The sequence below is a fragment of the Astatotilapia calliptera genome, chromosome 6 (genome assembly GCF_964374335.1).
Source record: "Astatotilapia calliptera chromosome 6, fAstCal68.1, whole genome shotgun sequence".
NCBI lineage: Eukaryota > Metazoa > Chordata > Actinopteri > Cichliformes > Cichlidae > Astatotilapia > Astatotilapia calliptera.
This window is the reverse complement of record NC_137427.1, coordinates 11569971-11597215: the sequence shown is the minus strand read 5'-3', so window position 1 is coordinate 11597215 and position 27245 is coordinate 11569971. Positions and strand designations below refer to the sequence as shown.

At 44.3% G+C, this 27245-nt stretch overlaps 1 protein-coding gene across 5 annotated transcripts; it reads left to right on the top strand.

Annotated features, from left to right (window-relative positions):
• Window positions 1-384: 384 nt before the first annotated feature.
• Window positions 385-27217, top strand: adgrl1b (adhesion G protein-coupled receptor L1b). Of its 5 annotated transcripts, none has more exons than XM_080302767.1 (25): window positions 385-1286; window positions 7981-8093; window positions 10386-10599; window positions 11115-11224; window positions 13359-13566; window positions 14811-15075; window positions 15176-15515; window positions 15604-15897; window positions 18489-18592; window positions 18726-18911; window positions 19031-19069; window positions 19150-19330; window positions 19425-19547; window positions 20032-20249; window positions 20360-20533; window positions 21201-21413; window positions 21565-21785; window positions 21959-22025; window positions 22154-22242; window positions 22913-23081; window positions 23224-23334; window positions 23417-23513; window positions 23593-23703; window positions 24073-24096; window positions 24413-27217. In XM_080302767.1, the coding sequence occupies exons 2-25, from the start codon at window positions 8030-8032 to the stop codon at window positions 26401-26403; spliced, it is 5613 nt and encodes a 1870-aa protein (XP_080158893.1). In that variant the 5' UTR covers window positions 385-1286; window positions 7981-8029; the 3' UTR covers window positions 26404-27217. The 5 variants fall into 5 exon arrangements, with proteins under 5 accessions (XP_080158893.1, XP_080158891.1, XP_026026071.1 ...); XM_080302765.1 differs by having other exon boundaries at window positions 386-1286; window positions 23185-23334; window positions 24076-24096; XM_026170286.2 differs by having other exon boundaries at window positions 386-1286; window positions 23185-23334.
• The last annotated feature ends 28 nt before the right edge of the window (window positions 27218-27245 follow it).

Below are 27245 nucleotides of genomic sequence, written 5' to 3'. Positions count from 1 at the left end.
TTATAACAAAGCTCTAACATTACAGCCAGATTGACAAATAGGTCATATTTTCTAGCAGTGCTGCACAAATGTCTGTGCACTGTGCAGCACAGGGTAGCTAACAAACAGCTCATCTCCCCTTTCACCATGATGTGGTCACAGAACTGTAAATGCTAAACTTACATCGGAGCTGGTCGGACCTGTAAAAGGAGACAGATGCCTGAATAAACACAAGCCGCTGTGTGTTTCATATTCCGTTGCTTTTGCCTACACAGCAGCTTTGCTCACTCAGACAAACCTTGACAATATAGCCGAAGCCCCCCCCAACCCCGCCACTCTCTCTGCACAAGTACACACGCGCACGCATAAACAAACGTGCACACACGCAGAAGCGCAGACGCGTTGCGCGCTCTCGATTGCAGAACGCGCAACAAGCGGACCAGCGGATGGAGAGAGAGAAGAAGAGAGACGGACGGATGCAAGGCGAGGCCAGGAACGGGAAACTGTATCTTTCCTGACCGTCCAGCTGTTGTCTTTTCCTTCCCCCCTTAAACCCCAGTATTATTTTATAACGCGATTCTTGCTTCCCCCCCCCCCCCCCCTATTTTTTTTAAGCCTGACATTTCTCCATATCCGTCCTGATGTGCCGCTGCACCCCATCACGATTCTTCAAGGATATGCAAAGCGGCTGTTATCACGTCGACGTTATTTTCCATTAAATGCAAGGATGTACCTAATGAACGGCATCGGAGGCGTACGATCAACAATGACAAACGACAGCTGAGCTCGGCGAGCCGTAGAAATCGACGGAGGGGCTCAGAGCGGTCGAGGTTTGTGCGTTAATTTGCGCCTAATTATTGTTTTCGTGTGTGCCCGTTTATTTCCCTCCCTTCATCCATCGGGGCTATAAGGCCTATAGCCCGCATCATTTCTGGGCATGAAACCCGTGGGAATTATGATACCAACGTGACGCACAGTCACACAGCACAGCGGGAAGACATCGAGCCTCTACAGGACGGAGGGAGGGTGTGAGGTCCAGCAGAGCAAAACCCTGCCTCTCGCACTGATCACAGGCGGAGGACGCCCAGTTGTTGCTGGACAAATCACGCTAACGACTGTCGTATAGCCCAGCAGGTCTCGCCCTCCACTAATTCCCCATTGAGTATTAAATTTTTTTTAATGCATCGGGCGCAGCGGAGCGGGAGAAAGGGAGGAGAGTACTGTGGGTGAGGGCGCGGAGAGACGGGATGCGGGAGACGCAGTGAGCGAGGAGGAGGAGGAGGACGAGGGAAACTGGAGGATTGACGGTAAGATATGGATATAGGCTATGAGGATGCACTCCGCCCCTCCTCTCTCTCTCTCTCTCTCGTTCACACGCACAATCGCACATATATGATCAATGCCCCAGAGGACAGCACAGGTGCCCCGCTTCTTTCATTGGTATTGCTTCTGCTTCTGCTGCTGCCAAGGGCCATTTGATCACTGAGTGGACATGGATCCCATGCGCTGCTGTGCTGGGGTTTTTAACGCTGGCTGCCATTAAAGCTTGGTCAGTAGTAGCCATGAGTGTTGTGAAATATTCACAGGCACGTGATTACCCGTCTTTGGAGATCAGAGAGGGGAAAAAGTGTTGTGATAGGGTGTCCCAGACTGGAACGCCAGAGGGGTCTGTCATGGGTGGTGTGATTTGTGTTCATTAACACACACCTTTGGTTGCAGCGTCATGTGTGCTGCAGTGAGCAGTAATGTAAAACACACACGCACACACACAAAAGGGGTTTTAATGCGGGTTTGGTTTGCTGATTCACCACAGATGGGAACATGAGGAGAAAAGAGAAAGAGATGAAGAGAGGTAGCAGAGCGAGTGAGTGAGAGTCCACTATCAATATTTCAGAGAGAGAAAGAGAGGACTGGGTCAGTGGAGGAGGCCAGGCGGAGAGACTGGAGTGACTGTGAGAAAGAGAGACGGAGCGATAGAGAGATGCAGAGGACAAAGGAGGTGAATGAAAGGGGAGAAAGGCTAAGGGAATAGATGGAGGAAGAGCTCAGTGGGTGACAGGACTCCTGCTCTACTGTCAGACTCAATCCCTGATTCATTTGTAGCCAAGGGTGTGCAAAGACATCGTTTGTGTCCTATTAATTATAGATACAAAAACATTGAAAAAGAGCTCATTAATATAGAGAACTATCTGTGAACCCAGATTTTAGAGCGGTGACTCCTTTCTGTTTGTGTGTGTGTGTGTGTGCGTCCGCACTGTGTGTTGGATGAGAAAGAGAAAACAAAGGTAATGAGGTTTGTTTCCATGTAGGGATCATTTACATCAACTACTGTGGAGTAAAAAGAAAGGACACAGTGATTTGCTTAAACCACTCAGACACACACATACATGCGCACACACAAGTTGGATGGGTTTTCTGTCATTTGACTTGTAAAATGCACCATATTTGTCTCTTTCTGTTCGGACCACCTCGAACAGGTTCCTCTCACGTCTCCTTGAATCAGTCAGACACACTGAGTCAGTCTCCCCGTTTGTGCTGTGAGCATTTTATGCAAGCCTGTGCAGAGCTGTGGGCGGATATATCAGTGTAATATCAATATCATGATATGAGAACAGACATCTGCTTGGATTTTTATATGACAAAGATAAGGGGCAGACACTTTGGCGTGTAAAAATCATTTAAATTTACCAATGTCAAAAGAGCAGCTAATTAATATTCTGTTACAGTTCCAAGTCAGACTGTGGAACAAATAATGAGACGTATTTAACTATGCTAATTTTGTCCAGGGGTTATGTTTAAACACGAAAAATAAATCGTACATAATCTGTAAAGCTGACATGCAGATATGTGCGTATGCTTTTGCTTAGTCAAGTGATTTTAATGTACACGGTCTGACAAAATCTCTGCGAGGAGACAAATTTTTGCCATATCACTGTACCTAATATTGCTATTTTGCTAAAATATTTTATTAATAAACCCTTTTTTCCTCCCTTCTGTCCAGACTGCTCTGTTCTCTCGTACTTCAGTTGATGATCTAGTGGCGTAAAGGCCTTTTCCAAGCCATGTGACATTTTAAAATCCAAACCGCAATCCTGTATTTTACTCTGCGAGTTTGTTCTGATGACATTTTCCAGCAGCTCACATTATCGGAGCAGGTTATGCTGACATACAACTGGGAGCAATGCCACATTTTCTTAAGTTTAAAGGATCACTTGCATACTTAAACACACTTTCAATTATGAACACATATACGTATGTTACTCACATATGTGAGTGTGTGTGTGTGTGTGTTTGCTGTGCAGCTGTATCGATACATAATGCGATATAATTTCAGATAGATTTGACAAGGTTTGAAAAGCTGTTTATAGATCAAATATGACAGACGGGAATTATTTTTTTTTCAGTTAATGCAGCAAGTTAAAACCCCTAAAATAAGAAACTTAAAGATGTGAAATGTGATGGCAAAAATCCAAATCTGTGCTAAAAAGTCACTGCACATTTTCTTGTTATGTGTCAGGGAAATACCTCCTAAATTGAGAAAGAAGACTTTGAAGAAAGTATAAAATGTTCATTAGATGTTGAGAAGATCTAAATGAACACAGATGTCACTTTCAATTCTTTCGAGCAGGCGAACATTATTCTGAGCCAGTTGTGTCTGGCTGGAACTCCCTGCTTTCCTAGAAACTATTGGCCATGAAACATTAACAGATCATCTAATATCAGGCCTCTGCAAACTGTCAAGAGATCTGATGTGCCAAGACTTTGCAACATCAGCACAACTGTTTTCCAAACAAATATTAACATGTGCTGAACATGAGCCTGTAGGTCTTCCGAAAACACAACATTTTCACAGGTTTAAAACAAAGGAAAGCATCAGAAAGATAAAACCTACTTATTATTTAGATATTTTTTTGGAAAAAAAAATGTTATTTTTCTGATGATCGACTTATCATTGCGGTTCAAGCCGATATCTAAATTGTTATTACAAAAATCACATGCTGCTATAAACTATGTTCGTCGGTACTTTAAGTTGTCAGCGTTGACGGAACCCTGACTGAAGCTGAAGCAAACAACAGCCGGTGAACTATACATAAAATACGAGGGGAATGAACGTGGCTCCAGGGGTTCACGGGGCAGGAAGGGAAAACACTCTACACACGCTCGTAGGTCCACACTCCGTTCGCTCGTGCGCCCACTCGCTCCAATCTTCAACACGCTCCAACACGCGCCACTGCGCTCATCCAAACACTCGCGCTCTGAAATCCAAAGAGGTTCAAGGGACGGGTCCAGGAATCTACATCACACAAGACGAGAGATAACCACCGCAAGGGAGTCACTATGAAGACACGAGATATTAGTCAGCCGGGGCTACACCAACATGTGTCGCAAAACGGTCCAGCGACGAGAAACACTGAGCCGCCATCTTAACTAGCAGTCAGGAAAGCAGGATGATGGGCCGCAGGTGTGTGATTGCTCCCAGGTGCGTGGGCCAAAGGGGGGGAGCCCGCAATGAGCTCCGCCCAGGCAGAGCGAACACAGGAGAGAGAGAGAGAGCAAAAACAAAAACAAAAAACACATGTGGCCTTACTGGGTTGACTGGGCAGACACATGGACCGTGACAAAAGTAAAAGTGCCTGTAAAAACGAACACGGACTCCTCAAAGCAGCCAAAATCTGCCATCCACCCGTATTTAATGCACAGAATTGTACACTGTCAATGCAATTTTATACATAGTTTTAAAAAAAACATGATCCACTCATACAGCTGTCATGAAAGCTTGCAACTCATTGGCATAAGAATCTTTCCACCTCCACCGTGCAACCCACTTGACATGAATGCTGCACAAGCCTCCTATTGTACGCCTTGTTGGTCTGAGATTGGTTTCCGCCCACCTCTTACTGGCGTGGACAGTGGATTTGTTTGTTTTTTTACAGGGAGGCTATATATAAACTTCGACTAATTTTAAAATCAACCAATCAGGCAATTCCTTTGGATTTTGTCATATTAAGAAGTTTGTTTTTTTTTACGTCCACTTATGGAAAGCAGATACAGTTGTAATGCCTTTTTAAAAAAAAAAAAAAGTATTATTTGAAGACAGACTTAAGTAAATTATGTGCTTTAAGAAAGATTCAGATTGGGCAATAATCTTAAATGTGACAGTAACAGATTTCAGCTATTATGCTTCGCACTGATCAGGTAGCAAACCCGTACAATTCTGGAGAGTTTCTGATACGGAGAAAATGCTTAAAGAGCACAAATGCATGGTGTGCTTTTAGCTCAGGGAGTGTGTGCTGAAGGCAGGATTACAGTTGTGATAAATATGTGAGGAAACCTATCAATGTTTAATCAGTCTTCCTGCAGTCTTTAGCAAAGACTCAATTCTTTAAGTGAGAGAAAACCCAATTACTTTTTGTGCAAAAACTTTCTTTTGTAAGAGATCCCGGCCTGCACCTCTTAAAAAATGTGGCACAGAACGAGACACCAGGGAGTCTTTCTGGCCTTCTGTGGGATTAATTAATACCTGCTAGTATTCCAGATATGTATAAAGTAGGGGTTAAAATCATAAAAATAACAAATACGACAGAAAATAAAAGAAAAATTTGGCTTGATATGCTAGTTACTACCATATTTTCTGTGTACCCTCATACATGTAGGGGAATGCGACACCTCTAGTCCCAGGAGTCAGACATCGACCAGACAAACATACAGGCTCTAAAACCCCATAAGTGGCTTTGACTGCAGCATGTAGGCCTCAGCCCTCTGGGAAATGTAGAGGTCAATGGTCCGAAACTGGCAGTTGCACAAGGCACTGTAGTGTGTTTTGATTCTTAAATATTATCCATAGCGACAAGAAAATTCTCCCACTCTTGTTATTAAAAAGTCTTTCAGCCAATAAACCTTTCAGGGTTTCTGTTGGAAGACTAATCTATGTCTCTCCCCCACACCTCTTAATTAGTCTCTCCTCTCCATCACACACATACAAACACACATTCATTCATCCATTAAGAGCATAGTGCTACAAGGCTGCTTTGTCACTTTGTGCTTCATAGTGATCTACCCTCAGGCACTGATTGCTCTGTGACCAAAGAGAGGGAGGTTAGTCTCTCTTTCTATCTCGCCCTCTGTTGATTGTATGGCCTCTAACGCACGTGAGTGTACGTAACTTGATTTTTACATTATTTCTACAACAGGCTACTCGCATTCTTAAGGATCTGTGTGATGCAGAATTGTGTGATTACCGTCTAAACTACAAGAATTTAGATGTCACGCCTAAATTCTTGTAACAGCTATCATTGTAAAGCTACACTGCCGTGTAGCTGTGTGTAAAATGATGAACTGAGAATATTTTTATTTCATGAAATCGTCCAGCAAAACATGCAAACGAATTTTCTCTGTGTATATTCTTTGTAAATGGTTGGGTGTATTCACAGCATGCACGTTAATGTGTGCGCCTGTGTAATTTTTTTCACTCTAAGCATTATGTTCATACACTCACTTAGAGATAGCTGCCACTTCAAGTAGGCCGGCCGCTTCCCCGGGGCAGGATTTTGGTTGTAGGCAGTAAGCATGGTGGTGCAAACAGGGGGAACCGGGTGTGTGGCTTTGTCAAGGGCCATCAGTGTCCTTGCTCTACTTACTCTGCATCTATGTGTGTGTGTGTGTGTGTGTGTGTGTGGGGGGGGGGGGGGGGGGGGGGGTCTGAGATAGCAAGAGAGAAAGAGAGAGATTTGGGGTAGCAAGCATAAGAAAATGCTGCCATAAGGGGTTTGCAGGAGACTAGACATATTGTGTGTATGTATTTGCGTGGTTGTGCGTGCATCTGATAAAAAATGGAAATGTTCTCATTCTGTTCAGTCTTTTATATTTACTGTGTGTGCGTGTGCATAGCTCACTGGTCCTGGGGCCTTTATTACAGCCTTGTTGGTTGAGTGGATTTAAAGAAGGCAGAGGTTTCTCTTCTCTTTCTTGGTTTATGCGCATGTGCCCGAATGCGTGCGAGGTTGTCTGTGTGTGTGTGCGTGCGAGCGCAAGTCTTTGAATGCGTGTTGGACATTTGTTGAGGAGTGACCTAAATCTGTCGGCCATCATTACCTAACAAGAAGACGGAGCGAAAACCGAGTCACAAATAAACACACATGCACACATATGTTTATGTACACACACACACAACCTCCCAAGACCGTAATTCTGGTTACGCAGTCCACACTACAGCTGTAGCTGAAATCCTAAAAGGAAAAAGAAATGTTATGGCGTACATGAGGCCCCTCCTCTCTCCCTTCTGTCCAGGGCCAAGAGTTCAGTTTATAGTAAGGAGTCATATTACTGTTGTTCTCTTGTAGCTCATCTTCCTGCGCCCCGTATGTTCCCTCATAAAAATCCACAGTGCACCATTGCCCTCTGATCACCTGTGTCTTCAGTCAGCTGCTTTACCTAGTTACGCCTGCGGGGGAAGAGATCGTCTCTACGACATGATTTATTTAGGATTACTGAAAAGTGGCCTAAGCTGAGCCCAGCCCTCTGCCTCTGTGAGTGTGTGTGTCTAAGGATAGAAAGATTAAGACTCTTTTATGGGTCAGTTGCCAGTATTGCTTCTGGCTAATTACAGACTTAAAACACAATTTCTCACGTGTGCGCTTTCAGTAACAGATACGCACATCCACTGTATACCTCCTCACTCTCCATCCCTCTCTCTCTCTCTCACTTCCTGAGACTGCACTGTGCTATCACCATGGTAACAGCAGATTGAGGGGCTTTTCGCTGCACCGATTGTTCAATTGTTATCTTTATTTTGCTCCCGCTCTGTGTCCGTCCGTCTGTCTGTCTGTCTCTATTATTCTGTCCTCTTTCCACCCTGCTGTGGTGTCTCATGTGCACTCTTTCATAGTCAGTGTGGGTTTCTGACCATCCAACACACACACGTGCGCGCACACACATCTCCACTAAGACGAGAGGGTGCAGTTTTTCACTCACAGTCTCACACTTCCACTGCTTCCTCCCCAGGCTCTCCTAGCACTGTGGTGGTGTGACGTCCTAACTCTTCCTGCCCAGCATGGCTGTGTCACTGTGGTTCGTGGGCGTGCTCACTCTGGCTCAAGTTGCGCCCTCTGGCCAAGGTAAGCGTCACGTCGAGGTGTTGATTCTGACAGCATTAAGTAGGAGGAATCCTATAAACTGAAACGCCATAGATAATGTCAGTGCAACACAAATTTGAGTGACTCACATCTAATCGAGTGAAGCCCAGTGCCACTAAAAAAAGGCATCTAGACAAGCTGTATGACATGCTTTGACCTACGCAAACACAAGATCTGAATACAAGTGTATGAGTGGAGTGTATGAGGAGCTGCCTGTAGCTCAAAGTCGATTAACAATCAGCTATTCAGCACGGCAGACAGTTACAGTACATCAGCAGCATACTAGTCACACCAAAGTGTTGCTTTAATGTTTTAATCCTGATGCTGCAAACACCTTGTCATGCGTACACGATACTCAAACTCGTGTGAGAAAGCGGATTAAGGTAATGGTAATGGGATTTTCTCCAATAACCATGGTTTACACAGCTTTAAAAGGTTGTCAGGTGAGTGTTTTCGCTGAGCCTGTATTTAACATATTCACACGTAGTGCTCAAAGAAAATGAAATCCTATACTTGTCTGATTGTGTTTACCGAGCACCTGAGTGTCAGTAGTGGTTTCAAAGCTGCGCGTCACATGTAGCTGTTACAAAGGAGGTGTGACGAGATTATGTCAACAGTCACATCTGGGATTCCTTCCAGTGTTAGCTTTCACACTTGCGCATTTTAAAGATTAAATTAGCGGTTTTCAACGTTTTCACAATTTCAAAGCATGTGTAATGTGTGTTAAATGTGCTAACAAATACAGGTATGGGAATGATTTGAATGAGGCAGTCAAAGTAAGGTCTCTATCCTAGGGAATCATTAATGGGATCAATGTCCTATAGTTCGTGGTATTGGATAGCTGATCCCATCTGTAGACCAGGAGTATTTATCTTCCCAAAGCCTGACAATGTAGCCCAGATGATGTAATCAGCCTGGCCATGTTAATATTGTTAGTATCACATTCTGTACAGTCTCCAGTCCTACAGAAATTGCTCATTCCCTGCCTTTTCTCCGTGCTCACCATTAGGCAGATATTTAATTCAATATGGAATTTCCCTGAAATCCAGTGCATCCATAGCATACGAAGGATACCATAGATACGGTATCCATGGTGTCAGATGTTAACATCTCGTAACTTTGGGATTCGATTTTGCATGTTAGCATCCATCACAGAGCACCACTCATAACTAAGTGCAAAAAAAAAAGGCTTAAAACAAATGTGAGACTGTGCCAGCATCCATGATTATGAATTATTGCTTCAAACCATAATACTAATAGGTGGTTTATGCAGTACTGAGCAAACGTTTTGAGCCACCACCATTTTTTATATTTTGCAAGGAGCCAGCAATAGTACTATTACAGATATACAAAGCAAAAAGCTTTTTGTGTAGAAAGAAACATCTTCTGAATGTATTTTAAGCGTTTTCTTTGCTTTTCACACATTTTCAGTTCAGTCCTTGTACTTTTCACAAAAACAGATAATTTGTTTCAATTTCTTAAGACGAATCTCTGAAAAATGCCAGCTTGACGGGCATAAAATAGTATTTCTGCACCAGATGAGATGTTAGCCTAAAACTTGATGGCATGATGTGCGGTATGCTATTAAAAAAATTGACAAAGCTGGACAAGTGGTGGACAAAAGAAGAAGTGGCAGGTCTAAAAAACTACTTATACAGCAGATGAACAGTGTTTGAAAGTCAGGTCCTTAAGAAAGAGGAAAAAAATCCACAAAATAGCTGACACAGGAGAGATGCAGCATTTTCAGCTTTTCATTTTCAGTGATCCCAAACACACTGGCAGTGCAGTAAAATCATACCTGGATAGAAAAGCATGCAATATGCTCTCTCAGTTACGACTGGCCAGTCCAGAACCCGGACCTCAAAATTATTGAAGTGTTTTGGAATCATCTTGACAAAGAACGGTAGCCAACATTCACAGAAGAACTTTGAATGTCCTTCAAGAAGCCTGAAGACTACTACAAGAAAATTGTTAGGAAGGGGTTAAATTAGCTTTAGAAGGTAAAACTATTTTCATTTCAGCTGTAAAGTTGGACATTAAAACATGGGAGTCAGTAATTGGTTTATAGCTCTAAGAAGCCGTTTGACTCCCTTCAAAATCAGACACTACAAAAATAAATCAAATGCCAATTTTTAGAAATGTATTAACTTAACTATGAAGCTCCTTTTGCCTGTAGTAAATTTTGAAAACTTGGCTTTTCTTTCTTCTTGTGTTTCCGCCTTTCCCTTTCATCCGCTGCTGCCTCACCCCACTTCTCCCCCGCCTACTGTGCAGCCATGTCCCGGGCCGCTATGCCATTTGGCCTGCTACGCAGGGAGCTGGCATGTGAGGGTTACCCCATAGAGCTGCGCTGCCCAGGGAGCGATGTGGTTATGGTGGAGACTGCCAATTACGGACGCACCGATGATAAGATCTGTGATGCAGACCCCTTCCAGATGGAGAACACACAGTGTTACCTCCCTGACGCACTAAAGATCATGTCACAGAGGTGAGTATGTGTTGGGCTGCACATCCTGCTGTGTGTACACTATATTTGCATAAGCAGTTAAAAATTGCGCAGTAAAGATGCAAACTGTAATATCGTACTCGAGTTATTTGAATACGTCTTTTAGAAGTGGCTACGGCAATCAATGAGTGCATGAACTGTTTGTATGTGTGCACTGCTGCACAACATACACGCTGATTAGTAGGTTGTCTTGTGTGTCATGTATACATGCAGGTGAAGCAACCTCTCCAGCTAAGTATGAGTGCCTGGCTGCACCATTAGCTGTGTACTCAGCAGTGTTTTCCTCGAAGAACTGATCAATATTCAGTGAGAGGGAGAGTAGACAAATGGAGTGTCCTTTGCTTCCCCTTTCCTGTCTGGTAATCACTCCCCTTCCTTCCTTTGCTTTCTCTCTCCATCATCCGTATGACTCACCCATCCATCCATCCATCCATCCATCCATCCATCCATCCATCCATCCATCCATCCATCCATCCATCCATCCATCCGTCCTCCAGGTGTAACAACAGGACTCAGTGTGTGGTGGTTGCAGGGGTTGATGTCTTCCCAGACCCCTGTCCTGGAACATACAAGTACTTGGAGATCCAGTATGAGTGTGTCCCTTACAGTGAGTATGCATATATATTTATTTCAACAGACATAAACACACATATACTGTATGTACACACACACACACAAACACACTCACACACATACATAAACACAAACACAAGTGCACACAGATTTAACCTATGTTTTTGTTTTTTTTTCGCCAAGATGCATTTTAGGTTTTTGGTGTTTATTATTATTTGTACGTATGATTTCTGATGTTTACTAGTTCCCTGAGAAACTGATGGATAGAAAAAGACTGGGAGTTTTCGTTTTTGTTTTTGTTTCTCAGGGAACGTGTGTGCATGCTTGTGTTTCTGAAATGTAAAAAGAAAGTTGTACGGAGAAAGTACAGAGAGAAAAACTGTTTGCCAAAATGTCTTCTGCGTGTATGTGTGTTTGGGAGTATGCACTTGCGCGTGCATGCGTGTGTGTTTTCTTTTCCAGATTCACGCCACGGGAGTTGCTCTCTTTTCTCCACAGGAGCCTGATTGAGGGAAGGAGAGATCGGGGGAGGTGGGGGAGGGAAGGGGGAGAGGATAGGGTGGGAGGGGAGGAGAAGAGGGAAGAAGAATATGTTGGGTCTCTTTCGTGCTCCTTCCTTTTACGTGAACAATAATGTATGTGGTGAGAATGAGTTCCAAAGTCTTTATCTGTGCAAATCTTTCTTTCTCTCTTTCTTTCTTTCTTTTTCCCTTTCTTTATTTCTTCCTTCCTTCCTTCCTTCCTTTCTTTCTCTCCTGCTTTTCTTGCTTGCTTTCTTGCTTCTCTTTACTTCCCTTCTTTCACCCTCTGACTTTTCTTTCTTTCTCTCCCTCTTTTTTTTCCTATGCTTGAGTAGAAGTGGACCAAAAAGGTAAAGACAATACATTGTAGCATCTTGATCTCTCCTTACCCCCGAACCCCCTCTTTTCTCTCCTTCTCTTCCTCTCTCCTACCATTTCTCTCTTCCTCCTACCCTAGGACGTTGTTTCGTAATCATGCTGGATGTTGCCCCCTCCCTTTTTTCATTTCCTACTCAGTTCTTTTCCCCCCATTTTATCCATCTCTCGTTGTATAGAAAGCCGTCCTTTTATCCAATTTTATCCAGGTTCTGCACCTAGTCTCTCTTCATCTTTTCTCTCTTGCTTTCTTGCTTTAGTTTCTTCACCTCTTCTTTCCCTCTTGCTCCTGGTTGATCTCTCTGTTCTCTGTCTCTCCTTCAGTCTCTGTGCACACCAACACAAACACAGCCACTCACACGTACATAAACACAATCTTCCTTTGAAGCTTTCCCTCCTCTATGTTCTTTCTTTCTTTTCTTTCGATCTTTCTTTTGTTCTTTCTTTCACTTTTTACTCTCCCTTCCTTCCTTCCTTCCTTCCTTCCTTCCTTTCTTCCTTCCTTCCTTCCTTCCTTCTTGTCTAGTCATCCTCTTCATGCTTATTTTCCCTTTTCTTCCCTTATAGGAAGAGCCCCTTATTTATCTTCATAGGAAAAATAAGACGAAATCTGTGTGATTGTATATCCGTCTGGATGTGTGCTTACCAAGCACTGCTTATGTGTGGGTGTGTGTGCATGCCTATTTGCATGCCAGTGTGAGACTGTACAGTATACATATGTGTCCATACAGTTATTGACATGTGGGTGGACCAATCGTTGTGCTCGGCGTAAACTAACCTGCCCTCTCATTCACTTCAAGGCAAAATTTAGCCCCGCCTTCTGCGTCCCTGACTCTACCTCACACTCTTTTTCACTCTTTTTGCACTAACCCACACACACACAGACACACACACACATACACACAAAAAAGCACATAAATACACTCACACCTTTCATTGCAGTGTCCCTGTTGTATTACTCACCACACACACACTAACAGTGTGTGATTTCTCAACACTTATACGTCTCTTCTGTTGCTTGCCTCTCGAGATCAGCACAGGTGTTTTAAATCCCTTTCTCTTTTTCTCTTCATTCTTTTTCCTTAATCTCGCTGCATTGACTGCATTTAATTCAATCCATTTTTCATGCATTGATCCATTTTCTCCCCACACCTGCTTCCACTTTCTTTCTCTTCACTCTTTTTCGCACTTCCCTTCCTGCGCTTTTGCTCCCTCTCTCTTTCTCTTCTCTCTCACATCCTGCCTCTACCCCACCTAATTCCCATCTTCCAGTTTTCGTGTGTCCTGGCTCACTGCTCAGCATCCAGCCAGCCTCCTCGCTCCTGGAGGTGGAGCATCAATCAGGGGCCTGGTGTAAAGACCCCCTGCAAGCTGGTGACAGGCTGTATGTCATGCCGTGGACACCCTATAGAACAGAGGTGCTGTATGAGTACGCCTCTTGGGATGACTATCGGCAAAACAGAGTCACCACAACCTATAAGTGAGTGCTTTGTGTACTGCGTATATTGTTGAGATAGTTGATGAATATTCAGTTACTCTAGGGTCTGCTTTGTTTATTGTTTTTTAAGAAACTGTAAAGTAACAGATTAATCACAGCTGGAAAAAAAAATCAATGAAGTAGTCTGTAATAAAAATAATGGCAGTTTGCAGGCCTTGGGGGCTTATTTCACATTTAGCCAAATCAATTTATTATGGAAAAAGAAAAACATTTATTTTATCCGTATAAAAAGTTGGTTTCATATATTCTATATCTATAACGTATGGTTAAATAAGAAGAGTTATAGTTAAAAGCATCATTGCCATTTATAGATGATAAGATTTCTGCTACACTCATTAAATGTGTTACCACTCATTTGTTAGCTCTTTGTGTAGTAGTTTGCATAGTTAGTGGTAAAATCTATGCATGCAGCTTCTGAGAGGCTTGCTCTCAGTGATGAATAAAAAGGTCTGGGATTATTAAAAGGTATTATATAAATGCTCTTAAGGCTACCACAATATCTGCAATTGTCACCAAAATAATATCCTAATTAGGCCACTAAAGAATCAGAATTCAAGATAATTTAATTTTCCTTATGCAACACAAGATTGTACACAGCAAAATCTCCAGTGTTAAATTAACACTGGAGAGTGTCTACATGGGTCCACTCCTCTGAGTGTTAAATACAACACTGTTGAGTGTTAAACACTGGAAAATAACTCAAAATGTTAGAAATATTCCAGTGTTAGAAAATCAGCACTGCTCAGTGTTAGCCATTGTTAATCTTCAAAACTGACTAGGTTACTTTTAAACATATAACACTGTCAAAAGTGTTAATTTAACATTCAACAGTGTTGTATTTAACACTCAGAGGTGTGGACCCATATAGACACTCTCTAGTGTTAATTTAACACTGGAGATTTTGCTGTGTATAACAAAATGTATCCCTTTATGCTGCTTACAAAATACAAATGAATGAAGCTAGCCTAAGTGTAGCTGGGGTTGATGTTTAATTTTAGTATCTTTTGGACTCTGTGGAGATATCTTGCTAATATCACTGATGTTTAGTTGGTGCTGTTGATGTTCTGGGTGGTTTTAATCTGAGCTGAGCTTTCCGGTCAACACACAACACGCCAATTTTTGATGTTTTGACTCCGTATCGTTTCTATTGTTCTTCTGTAAAAGTAAAAAGTCACAAACTATATATTTTCACACATTTCATGACGTATTTCATAATAATCTCCTAGGTTGCCCAGCCGTGTGGATGGTACAGGCTTTGTGGTGTATGACGGTGCCGTATTTTACAACAAGGAGCGAACACGCAACCTTGTGAAATATGACCTACGCACCCGTATCAAGAGCGGGGAGGCAGTGGTGGTCAATGCTAACTACCACGATACCTCGCCTTACCGCTGGGGAGGGAAGTCGGACATCGATCTGGCAGTGGATGAGAACGGCCTTTGGGTTATTTACTCTACTGAAGCCAATAATGGACGCATCGTGGTCAGCCAGGTAGGAGGAAGGAAAAACAGATCGATGATTGTATTTTGGAAAGGATGAAGAAAGAAAAGAGGAGGTTTTGATTTTTTCATCATTTCTTTCCTGTTTGCAGGTGAACCCCTACACTCTCCGCTTTGAGGGTACCTGGGCAACTGGCTTTGACAAACGTGGAGCTAGCAACGCCTTCATGGCCTGCGGTGTGCTCTACGCCGTGCGCTCTGTTTTCCAGGATGATGAGGGGCAGGCAGATGGCCGAGCCAGCAGCAACATGGTGGTTTATGCCTACGATACCAGTCGTGGGCAGGAGCTTCCTGTTCAGATACCATTCCCAAACCCCTACCAGTACATCTCCTCCATAGATTACAACCCTAGAGACAACCAGCTGTATGTGTGGAATAACTACTATGTACTGAGATACCCTCTACAGTTCACACCACCACCACCTACTAAAGGTTAGTTGAATGATAGTAGTTGTGTAACTGGACATAGGTGACTAATGTAATAAATGTGGAGAATTAACAGTGCTTTTTGACCCTCCAGGGCCCTTGTCCTCTCTGATGACCACTGTCCGGTCATACACAGCCACAGTGGCTCTGACTCCAGTACGGCCGTCAGCCTCCCATCCAATTGGTGTCATCAACAGAGGGCCTTTTGACCAGCGGCCGATCACAGCCATGGTCCCTCTGACCCCACGCCCTCCTCTGCGTGTCCCCTTGGCCCCTGGGGGACTGGGTCAGGTGGGAGGATGTGAGAGTCGGGTGGCACGAGGGGTGCAGTGGCCCCCTACCCTAAAGGGGGAGACCGTGGAAAGGCCCTGCCCTAAGGGGTCTTTGGGTAGGTGTGGGAGATGTGGGCATGCCAGTGTGTGTGTTTCATATGCATGTTTGTGTGTGTGTGTGTGTGTGCGCGCAGATGTGAGCATGCCAACATGTTTGTTTCATGTGTGTGTAGTATCATTTGTGTGTGTGTGTGTGTGTGTATCCTGTTTCCCTTTGAAATGTAGTCGGATGTCCTCTCTTTGAACTTGCCTCAGATGAGTCTGAGAGGTTACAGTGTGTAGAGAAGCTGGGTTCAGCGACTCTTCCTCTCGCTGTGCAGCTGTCTTCCTCAGCCCTGCCTCCCTCTGAGGAGCAACTCTTATGGAGATTATGTAGAGATGCCTGGAGTGCGTTTTGCCTCTTCATAATCATGTTGAATGGCTTGGACATGGGTTTGGCACGGCAGTGATGATTGAGTCTTATCTTAAACGATGGTTATAACTGGAAACAGGCGTGGCTGTTGTTACATACTTAAACCTAATTTGCAGAACAAGTGTCCAGTCTTGGTTTTCATTAAATGTCTTGTAAACAAAATGTGTGCAGCAATTAAGCAGATCAGTTAAAGGCTTCAAACTCAATTCATGGTAAATAATCACCTGGCTTCTGCTGTGGAGAGCCTTGCAACTTCTTTTAGCTCATACAGCAGTTCTGTTATTATGTTATTAACTGCAGGGTTCATTATCATTGGCCTCGTTTCCAGCAGTAGCTGTTTTCAGCAAAAAATTAACCCTATTGTGCAATACTTGCTCGGAACCAAAAGCACAAGCAAAGTTAGTGACGAGCTGAGAAGGAAAAACTAAATGTGTACGGTGTAACAAGAAGGCAGTGATTTCCTAAAGTTTTAAACATACCGTTATAAATTGTGCTTTTATCAAAATAAACCATAAAATTGGAATTATCTGCATAGAAAAGTGAAAAATACACACATAGTGAAGTAAAAGATGATGTGTCAGACATTTTGGCCACTGGTTCACTGACTCTTGTTTGAAGACTCGAGTCAAGCATTTTTGGCTGTCCCGATCTAGGTATTTTGAAAGGGACAAGGGAGGGGTGACTCTTACTGAGAAATTGAGGATGCTGGATGCTTCTCCAGGCATTTTCCTGAAATTTGATCATTCATAAATTATAATTTTGCTTATCAATTGACCTGAAATAACAGAAAGATGCACAGACTTACAAGCAAACATGTCCGTGTGGAGCCACAGTGGGGCCCAGTACCAGCATGACGTGTGGGGTACAGATGACTGTGACTTGCTGACACTAAGCAGAGAGGGTGTCCAAGTGGGGTTCACTGTAGGCTTGCAGCATGCCCTATGAAGCATGTGCCACCACCAGCTGCTATGAAGTTTTGAGCAAAATGTCTCTAAAAATAAAAGTCAGCTGCTCTGACATTCGATAGGGGCTGCCACAGCAGGTAGTGCCACTTATTTGATTCAGCCATTTTTCCAGCTGATACTATACCTAACAAAACACCCCTTGTTTTTTCAAGGGGAACTGGGGATCTTCTACTCGTTAGGCAAATGTGTAAACCACTTGACTATGGAGCCACTCGCTTAAACAAGCCTGCAAACAAGAAAACAAACGTAAAGAAAAACCTAAACCCTATCAAAACAAGTTAGCCTGTTTTAGGAAATTAAATATGGCTTTATAACGTTAACTTCTAGAGTTCTATATATCACTATATACATATTACTGAGGTTTTACATCAGTCACCTTTACTAAGCCTCATATTTCTATTTCTATGGTTTAATCTTTCAAAGTTACACATCCCTGCAGTGCTTCTTTATTATGAATAATATCCAAGCTCACAGTTAGCAGGTGTGGGTGAACTGTGGAAGTGTATGGGTAAGAAACACCAATATTTCTCCCATACAGGCTCCAAGTGGGTGTCCCACAGCTGCCCTAAAAACACTATATGGGAGGCCAAAGAGGATTTTCTGTGGGCATGCCCACTTTTGTTTGCTCACAGCAAACTCTCATGGGTACCCACTAAAAAAGCAAAACTACCATGGGATATCATGGGGCCATATAGGGGATCTCAAAAGACAAAACTGTGTAAGTGCTCCCACTTGGGGCATGCATGGGACAGGCTATTCTCACATAGCCGCATGTTCTCCCACAGCTACCCCAGTGTAGACATATTTGCTGGATTATTGCCATAGCGCTATGTGGACCAACTGTACTTACTTGCATAATCACTCTTTAATGGCCTATTTTGAAGCAGGAAAAAACTTGTTGTAGCAATCTTAAAGCATACCCTTGACAATTTTTTTACTCTAAATTGGACGACCGTTTGTAAAATGAGTACTGTGTGGTCTAACATAACATATGAAATTAGACACTAAAACCATAAACTCATCCAGAATGTCTTTTCTCAGACGATAAATCAAGTGAGAAGTAGATTTTTCTCTTAGACTCTTATAGAATCAACTAAAGGCCCCCTTCTGTCAATACGAAAGAATGCCAAGTTTAACGGACTTCCCCAATGGCTTTACTTCAGACACAGAGGCTACATCTGTCTCATATCTGGTCTATGCTCTGGTGTTATAAAATACAAACTGTCGGTTTCCTTTCTGACTTTCTGCGTCACCTTTTCCTTCTCTGCAGGTATAGCCTCCTATCAATGCATGTCGTCTCCAGTGGGCTGGAACTCCAGAGGCCCTGACCTTTCCAACTGCACCTCTCCCTGGGTCAGCCAAATTGCACAGAAGGTTAGTCACACACGCACACACACAACCACAAATGCACACGCATGCTGTGCAAATGCCCTAAAGCTAGTCAGCAAGCAGCTCTCTCTTAAATGTCAAAATATTTGACATTCTAAACACCCCCGCCTCACTCCAGATTAAGAGTGGAGAGAATGCAGCCAACATCGCCGGGGAGTTGGTCAACCTGACCCGGGGGCGGATCTATGCCGGTGATGTCAGCATGTCCGTCAAGCTAATTGAACAGCTGCTCGAGATACTGGACGCTCAGCTCCAGGCCTTGAGACCAGCCAATAAAGAGTCAGCAGCACGCAATTACAACAAGGTAAATTGTTGCTGTTGTCAGTGTGGATGTGTGCTTGACCTTTCCTGGAAATGAACAGAAATGTCAACGATGACGATTCTAAAAGATATCTAACAGATGTTTTTCTGCTTTTTTTTTAGCTGCAGAAGAGAGAACGCACATGCAAAGCTTATGTTCAGGTAAGATAGATGGATAGACAGCTAGCTAGCTAGCTAGCTAGACTGATAGATGTAACTGTCTCTCCCCTCTTGTTTTTCAGGCCGTTGTTCAGACAGTTGACAACTTGCTTGGTCCTGAAGCTCTTGTGTCCTGGGCTGATATGAGCAATGCTGACCAGTCACGCTCTGCGTCACTGCTATTAGATGCAGTAGAAAAAGGAGCGTTTCTCTTGGCTAATAACCTTTATGAAGCACGTTTCAGTGACAGGGCACCAAATGTTGGTACGCTGACTTTTTCGTCCGTTTTCTTGTCATATTCTCCTCAAACTAGCAGCTCATCCAGACTTGTGTGTACCTCTGGTCCTCTTATGCACAGATCTGGAGGTGTACGTGTTAAATACAGAGGCGGACATACAGGACCTGAAGTTCCCTAACACTTACGACAGCGACAGCATCCTACAGATATCAGCACTGGCCCTGCAACAGTACAGCAACAACGGTATGTGGCACATAGGAGAAACTGATCAGTGTTAGTTCAGGCAGGGCACATCCTCAAGCTCTGCTGCAATCAGGCAGATCAGCTGATCTCAGTGCCAAGCCACATGAGCTAATGGCTAAGCTGATACTTGTTTACTGAATCTTTAGGCTGCCTATAGCTTCTGCACACATATAAACCTCTTTGCTGTGTTAGCAGTGCCTGCCCTATCCTATACACGGGGACCTGGTGCTGCACTCCCATAACAGAGCCATAGCACCAAATATAAGAGCACTGCAGAAGGAAATATTAATCTTATTTTCACAGCAGTAGTTGTGACAAAGATATTTATTACAAACAGATTTCTTCTTAAATTATAGTTATTAAACCATGGCTAAGACTGATTGTTTGGAGAATTAATACTAGCTTTTCTCAGATAGTAAGATTTCAGACATATCATTATTCCAGATCAATTATTTCATGCTATTTTATATTGTTTTTTCTCCAGGCCAGGTGAAATTAGTCCTTTCCCTCTACAAGAACCTGGGCTCCTTCCTGACAACTCAGAACTCGACCCTGCGGCTTGGACTGGGGCTGGGCCAGAGCTCAGAGGTCATGCACAAGAGCCTGGTGGTGAACTCTCATGTCATCTCTGCATCTGTGCACAGAGGATCCAGCAGAGTGTATCTCACCGAGCCAGTGATCTTCACTCTTAGGCACCTGCAGGTCTCTTAACTCTGTTCAGCGTAAAAGTCACATTGAAATGAACAAATTTGTAACACTTTGCATAATTGCTGTGTCAAACATACTGTTTATTGATGCCTTTGTTTCCTCAGCTGGAGAACCACTTTGGTCCCAATTGCTCTTTTTGGAACGCATCAGGGGTTTCTGGGAATGGCAGGTGGTCTACACAGGGCTGCCGCCTGTTACACACAAACAACACACACACTACTTGCGCCTGCAACCATCTGTCCAGCTATGCTGTCCTCATGACATACCAGCAACCTGCTGTAAGTAACACACGCTGACACATAGCAGCATTTAATTCGTGGAAGCTACTGTTCGCCATATTGCCATTGTGCATTTGCACCGTTTGAGCACAGAATGTATTTTCAATATGTTTAATTTGGCAACTATTATGCCAGTATGGACGTACCACTGAAAACAGTCACGTTTTTTCTTGTAATTTTACATGCATTTGCTTGTGTGGTCAGACTAAGATCTTAAAAGTCAGATTTTGAGATGAACAGCTGACAGACTTTAAAGTTGAATAAAAAAAAAACTTGTTCCATCCTCACCCACCAGGAACTTGTCGATTCCCCCCGCCCGCCACGGCGCCCATTTGTGGTTGCACAGTTGGAGTTCACCCCTGCTGTTCTCTCTGAAATGTTGTTTAAAAATCAAGTGCAAAGTGGGTGATAATTTGGATTTGTGGCTGTAAAAGAGAGAGTGATACATGTAGCAGAATATTTTTTCTGCCATGAAATTAAATTTTGTGTTCTCAGTAAGATGCTCACTCTGTTTGGTATGATTGCATTCCTTTAAATAAATGTTATGTGGAACAAGGATAGAAACACAGCAGTTTTCAGCATGTGATATGCCCACAAACAAATGGGCATCAAGATAAATATCTATGAATGTCTTACACTTTCTTTCATGTCTGCTTTTCTTTGTCAGTTCGGAGCTGGTGTGGAAGAGCTTTTTGTCTATGTGGTTTCCTGGGTTGGCATCTCGGTAGCATTGGTGTGCTTGGCGACCTGCCTTACCACACTGTGCTGCCAGGGGGCGCCCTGGCATACAGACCACAGCACCATTCACTGTAACCTGTGGGCTAACCTGCTCATCACTGAAGTTCTTTTCCTTGTTGGTGCCAACAAGACTCAGTACACTGTTAGTGTTTTATTTCTTTTTATGATGATATTGGACTAGAAAACAATAGCATTTTAAAGAAGTGCGTCTTGATCTAGATAATAATTTTAAAAGCTTGACATAATAACTCAATAGTAATAAATCACTTTTTGGCTGCCTCCTGATTTTTCAGGTTCTCTGCTCCATCACCGCCGGCCTGTTGCACTTTTCGCTGCTCTCTGTGTTTTGTTGGTTGTGTCTGGAAGGAGTGGAACTGTACCTGCTCCAGCGGGAGGTGTTCGAGGGGCGGAACTCCAGGAGGAAGTATTTCTACCTGTGTGGATACTCTGTTCCTGGGCTGGTGGTGGCCGTGTCCGCAGCCATCGACTTTAGAGGCTACGGCTCGAAAACTGCGTAAGATGACTGGTCTGTGGGTGTGTTTGCTGTGTGTGGCTTTGACTCCACATTCTTGGAAGCTTGCATGGGGACAGTTACTCCGTTGTTTTGTCATCTCCTGCTTATTAATTTGTTTTTCTTAAGATTCCTATTTTCCTGTAATTCGTTGTTTTGTTTGTATATATTTGCAGATGCTGGCTACGCACAGACAATTACTTCATCTGGAGTTTCCTCGGACCTGTTGCTGTCATCATTACGGTGAGATTTCATCTCGTGTTAGAAATGCCAACCGTTTCCTGTTTGACTGTGTCATAGCGTCATGATCAGTAATTTTGTTTTAATGAGCATATATTTGACTGTGTTTGATCTTCCTCTTTTGCCATCAGTTAAACCTCATTGTGTTGGTGATGACCTTACATAAGATGCACAGCACCGCTGCTTTGAAGCCAGACTCCAGTCGCCATGACAACCTGAGGTTAGTAAGAGTCTCTCGTGCCGAATTATTATGTGTCATTGTGCAAAGCATGAATTGATAACTGCCGAATGAGGCAAGACAGATAAAAATAAATTGTGAGTCCGTTTTATTAAACATCTTTCGAGTGCATTTGTTATTATTAATGTTGAATGAAATTTCATTAATATCATTTAATAAAGGTAAGAGAACTGAAAGAAGAAGTGCAGCAACTGTAGCCTTTAAAAACCCGAATTAAATGCACTGCAGCAGTCTTGAATAGCAGCATGACCTATGTAGACTCTGCGTCCTTTTGAGTGAGTAAAGGTCAGACCTTAGCATTGCTGCAAAAATGACAAATAGAGGGAAGAAAAAGCATTCATTCAACAAAAGAGAAAAAGTCAGCGAGTGTGTATGTGAGTAATGTCGAGCATGTTCAAGGTAGTGCAGCCCACATCTGTCACAGCTTTCTTTCACAGTTCCTGTTGCTGATGGGGGCTGTCAGATACATTTGGCTTTACAAACCTCAGTGCTGTTACATGCTCCTTCCTCCTCTTTGTGTTAATAATTTAGCTGCCCTGTGAAATAGAGGCACAGTTGAATTTTATTCATTTTCAACGTGAGGCAAGTGAAAACCTATGTTTTAAATTGCTCATCAGAAAAGTAAAATATGTCTTTGCTTTGGTGTCTGCAGGGCATGGGCAGTTGGCTCCCTGACACTGCTCTTCCTGCAGAGCGTCACTTGGTCTTCAGGCCTCATGTTCCTATCTGCTCCATCTCTCCTCCTGGCTTACCTCTTCTCGTCCCTCAACACTGCCCAGGCTCTTCTTATCAGCATACTGCACTGCAGCCTCGCCAGGAAGGTCAGTGTCAGTGAGCATGAATCATTAAATAACTGCGGGTGTCTGTCAGTGGCATAATTTATTTGAAGAAAGCCGTCTTCTACATGACTAAATAATGTTTTAGGGTCAGAAGGATTATGGCCGTTGCCTGCGTCTTTCGCAGTGCTGCGCAACTTCCTCGTCCAGCTCTCCAGACTCGGTAAAGGGTGCCGCCCTTAGATCCAACAGCCGCTACACCAGCAGCCAGAGTCGCAGGGCCACGGCTAACAGACAGGTATGCTGAAGCACTCTGTGCCTCTTAGTCTCCTTCTTTGTGTCTGAGCCAGGTTTGAACTTCTGTAATATGTCTGTTTCAGAGTCGTATCAGAAGGATGTGGAATGACACCGTTCGCAGGCAGACTGAGTCGTCTTTCATTGCAGCGGATGTTAATAATACACCTACTCTTAACCGAGGTACAAGAGTTTATAGCTCAGATATGCTGGCTCTGCAGACAAAGAATGTGCCATTTATTTTCTCCCTCTTTATCATCAGCTGCTTTGGGGAACCATTTTCTTACTAACCAAGTGCTGCAGACTCATGCTGGAGCCTCTCCATATGACACAGTGCTGGCCCAGGGATATAATCAACCCTTTACCTCCACAGGTACATCCTAATACAGTTCTCTATACTCCCTGCTTCTCTGGCTATTCTTTTCTTCTCTTATTATTATCTTTTACCATTCTCTTATTTATGTATATGCACAAAACCCTGCAAAGCTCTAGGCTATGCTGAATACTGAGTGACTGTTAGACCACTATTATATACAGTAGCCATTTATACAAGCAAAAATTTTGTTTGTTTAGCTTTTAATAGCCTAAAGCTTTTGCACAGTACAGTGTTGTCTGTTTTTGTACAGTATGGATGCTTGGATTTGTTTGAGTTTGTTTAAATCTGCTTTAGTTGTTCGACTTGAAATAATTGTTTCTTTTTTGATACTTTTCCTCTCTGTCTTTCTGTCTTAACATGGACCAGTAGGAACCTTCAGAAACAAGCAGAGTATGAGCTCTTCCCTCTTGTGCTCACTTGAATCATTGAGCGCCACTCCCTTGTGCACTGTGCTTCAATTCATAGACTATCTGTGAAATGTTTGCACACAGTCACAATGCACAGACCATAAAGACATAAAGCACATTTCTCCATGTGGCTACATAACCAAACATTTCATTCAGAAATATTAATATCCAAAACACTCTCAGCAGGAACACCAAACGCTGCCCATTCATTCATTTGGTCATTCATATATATTTAATGCTAAAGTTCTTATGGGTTCCTTGGCTTTTTGTGACTGGCATTTTCTTTTTTCTCCTAACAGAGGGTGGCGTTTCACAAAGCCAGGAGTCTTGTGGGTTGGACAGTGTGTGTCTCAATGGAGGCTACACCCCCAACACCTTCACCCTGCACGGTTTAGGGACGACTCCTGGGTCCCGAGCTGGAGTAGTGGGCAGCACTGACCTTCTGAGGGACGGAGGAGTTGGAATGGGAGGGGACGACATCTCCCCGGGGCTCCTGACACCGCACGGGGGAGCAGATCTGAGCGGTGGTGCTGGGATGCGTCGTAATCTGTCCGATGCAGCAGCACTAGAGAAGATGATTATTTCAGAGCTGGTACAGAGCAACCTGAGGCCTTCAGTTCCCATGCCTGTTCCTCCTGAGCGCTACGGCAGCTTGGCGAGGCCGCACCACCACGACAGGCCGGCTCTCACTCACACTGCCACGTTAACGCGACACGCACAGCCGCCACAAGAGGGATGGGCTACCTCCTTGCAGCCAAGCACACGGCATAACGCACAAGAGGGCTGGTCACAAACAAGGCACCTCACACAAGACACTGAGACACATTCCACGACACGTGGACAAGATCATACCACAACGCCTCGCTTACAAGACGGCTGGTCACACGCGCGCATTTCTGGGGATTCTGAGTCCCGTGAGCTGCTTAAAGATGGGGACCACTCACAGCTGCAAGGTACTCTGGGACGCCGTGGGCTTCAGGAAAGACAGCAAGCGCGTCCCCCTGATGTACAAGCACGACCTTATTCCACTCTCAGCCGCACGCCTGGTACTCTGTCCCGCCACCGCAGCACTGCAGAGTCAAGTGGAGGGACGGACAGAGACAGGGAGAAAGAAAGAGAGCGAGACCGGGATCGTTATCGCGACAGGCCCCTCCCACCTCCTCCTCCACCTCCACCACAGGACTCAGAGCCCCTGTACAAGGCCCTGGAGGAGCCACTGCTGATGAAACAGAGGGAGGCAGGTGTAGAGACATGGAGAGGCGGCCAGGACAGAGAGAAGGATGAGACGTTTCTATTAAAAAGAGATGGAATGATGGATGATTGGAGGAGTGGAGGAGAGATGGGGAGAGATGAATCTTTTACCTCTCAGAAGAGAGATGGAGAGATGGACAAATGGAGAGGCGGGATTGACAGAGGGAGGGAGGAGTCTCATATGCTGGAGAGGAGAGATGGAAGGGTGGAGGTGTGGCGAGGAGCGGAGACAGAGCGGGAAGAGACTTTTATAACTCAAAAGAAAGATTTTGGGATGGATGGATGGAGAGGTGGAATAGAGAGAGAGAAAGACGAATCCCTATTTTTAAAGGACAGAGATGGTTGGAGAGCAGGGATCGAACGAGAAAGCGAGAAACAGAAGGACAGAGTGCTTGACGTGTGGAGAGGAGGGATGGATGTAGACAGGGAGGAATCCTTCCTGTTTGAGAGCAAAGATGGAGGTCCAGATGGGAGGAAAAGAGGGAAAGACAGAGGGTCTCTTCGGTATGGTGAGCGAGAAGATTCTGACAGCTTCTCTCTGCCCTTGACCCCAGATCTCGACCTTGATGCTGACTCTTCACCTATCTACGCCCGAGATTCAAACCCCTCCCCTCTCTACCCTGGAGACCGCCGCTCACCGCCGCTTAGTATCTTCCCCCGAAGCTCTCCGCCGACAAATATATTCGCTCCACGAGAAAGTAACTCCCCTCCCAACAACCTCTATTCCCGCCATTCCCCGCAGGTGTACAGCCGGAGCAGCTCCCCTCCTCGCTTCTACACCCGCAACTCCCCCCCGACCCTCTCGTACCCAGACAGCAGCCCCGAAGGTCCAGAAGAAGTCAGCCCCACAGGTCAGCCTCAGCGGCCATCTCTGGAGCTGCCGTACAGCCTCGGGCGACCCCCGCTGGGCCCTCGGCCTAACCACCTCCAGACCTTCTACCAGCCACCACCGATGGCATCCAATGGAGAGGCAGGGTACACGCCAGAGCCCTCCTCTGAAGGAGATGATGGACAGATGCAGCGGGTGACGAGCCTGTGACTAGGGCGGTGGTGATTGGGGCATAGAAATCAGGGAGGAGGAGGAAGATGGTGATAATAACAACACATAATGACGATCAAGCTGATGGAAACGATTATGATTATGTTAATGAAAAGGTTAATGATGATGGATGATTAACAGTGATGCCTATGAAAGTGATGGCTCCTCCCTGCTTCTATCTCCCGATCACCACGAGACTTCCCCCCTTTCCATGTTTTGTTACTTTTGTATGACTGTGATCCATTGATAACTCTTCCTCCTATTCCCCTCTCTCTTCTCTCTTTCCCTAAACCCTGCTGTGTCTTCCCATCTCATCGGTGCTTATCCTTATTGGCCTGTCGTCTAAGTTTCTATTGCTTCATCGGCTGGGTGTTGCCCCTCCCTGTAGCAAGCAAGCAGTGTGTCAAAGAAGCACTTGTGTGTTGCCAAAAAATCTTTTCAAAGAACATGTGCATGACTTTATAGTGGCTTTACAAGGCTACATACTGTAGGAGGAAGTGCTGAAGTGTGCGTGACGTACGAGTGTGCGCGTAGCTTGATGAGCACGGGTGTGCGCAAGGGAGTGTTTGTGTGTATGCGTGTCTGAGAGAGGAAGCGGGAGAAAGGGTGTGTGTATATACATCATTCTTGTATAATTAATGTATCACAGTGAAGCATTTTATCTATACCAACTGGAGGGCCTCTTAAACACATCCCCTCCTACTGATTTTGAACTCTTGACCAATCCTATTTCACATCAAGACCAAAACCTCTGCGCCCCGACCTGCCACTGACTGTAGGTGATGGAACTTTTGACTGCAGAGCCAGAGATCATGTAAAACCTCAGAACTTTTCTGCAACTC

Bases quoted from the DNA above. Each gene is read 5' to 3' on its own strand.
- adgrl1b (XM_026170286.2), top strand. From the start codon at position 8,030: ATGGCTGTGTCACTGTGGTTCGTGGGCGTGCTCACTCTGGCTCAAGTT. The intron at 22,026-22,153 runs GTGAGATTTCAT...TTTTGCCATCAG, and splicing joins CTGTTGCTGTCATCATTACG to TTAAACCTCATTGTGTTGGT. The intron at 23,514-23,592 runs GTACAAGAGTTT...CTTTATCATCAG, and splicing joins TACACCTACTCTTAACCGAG to CTGCTTTGGGGAACCATTTT.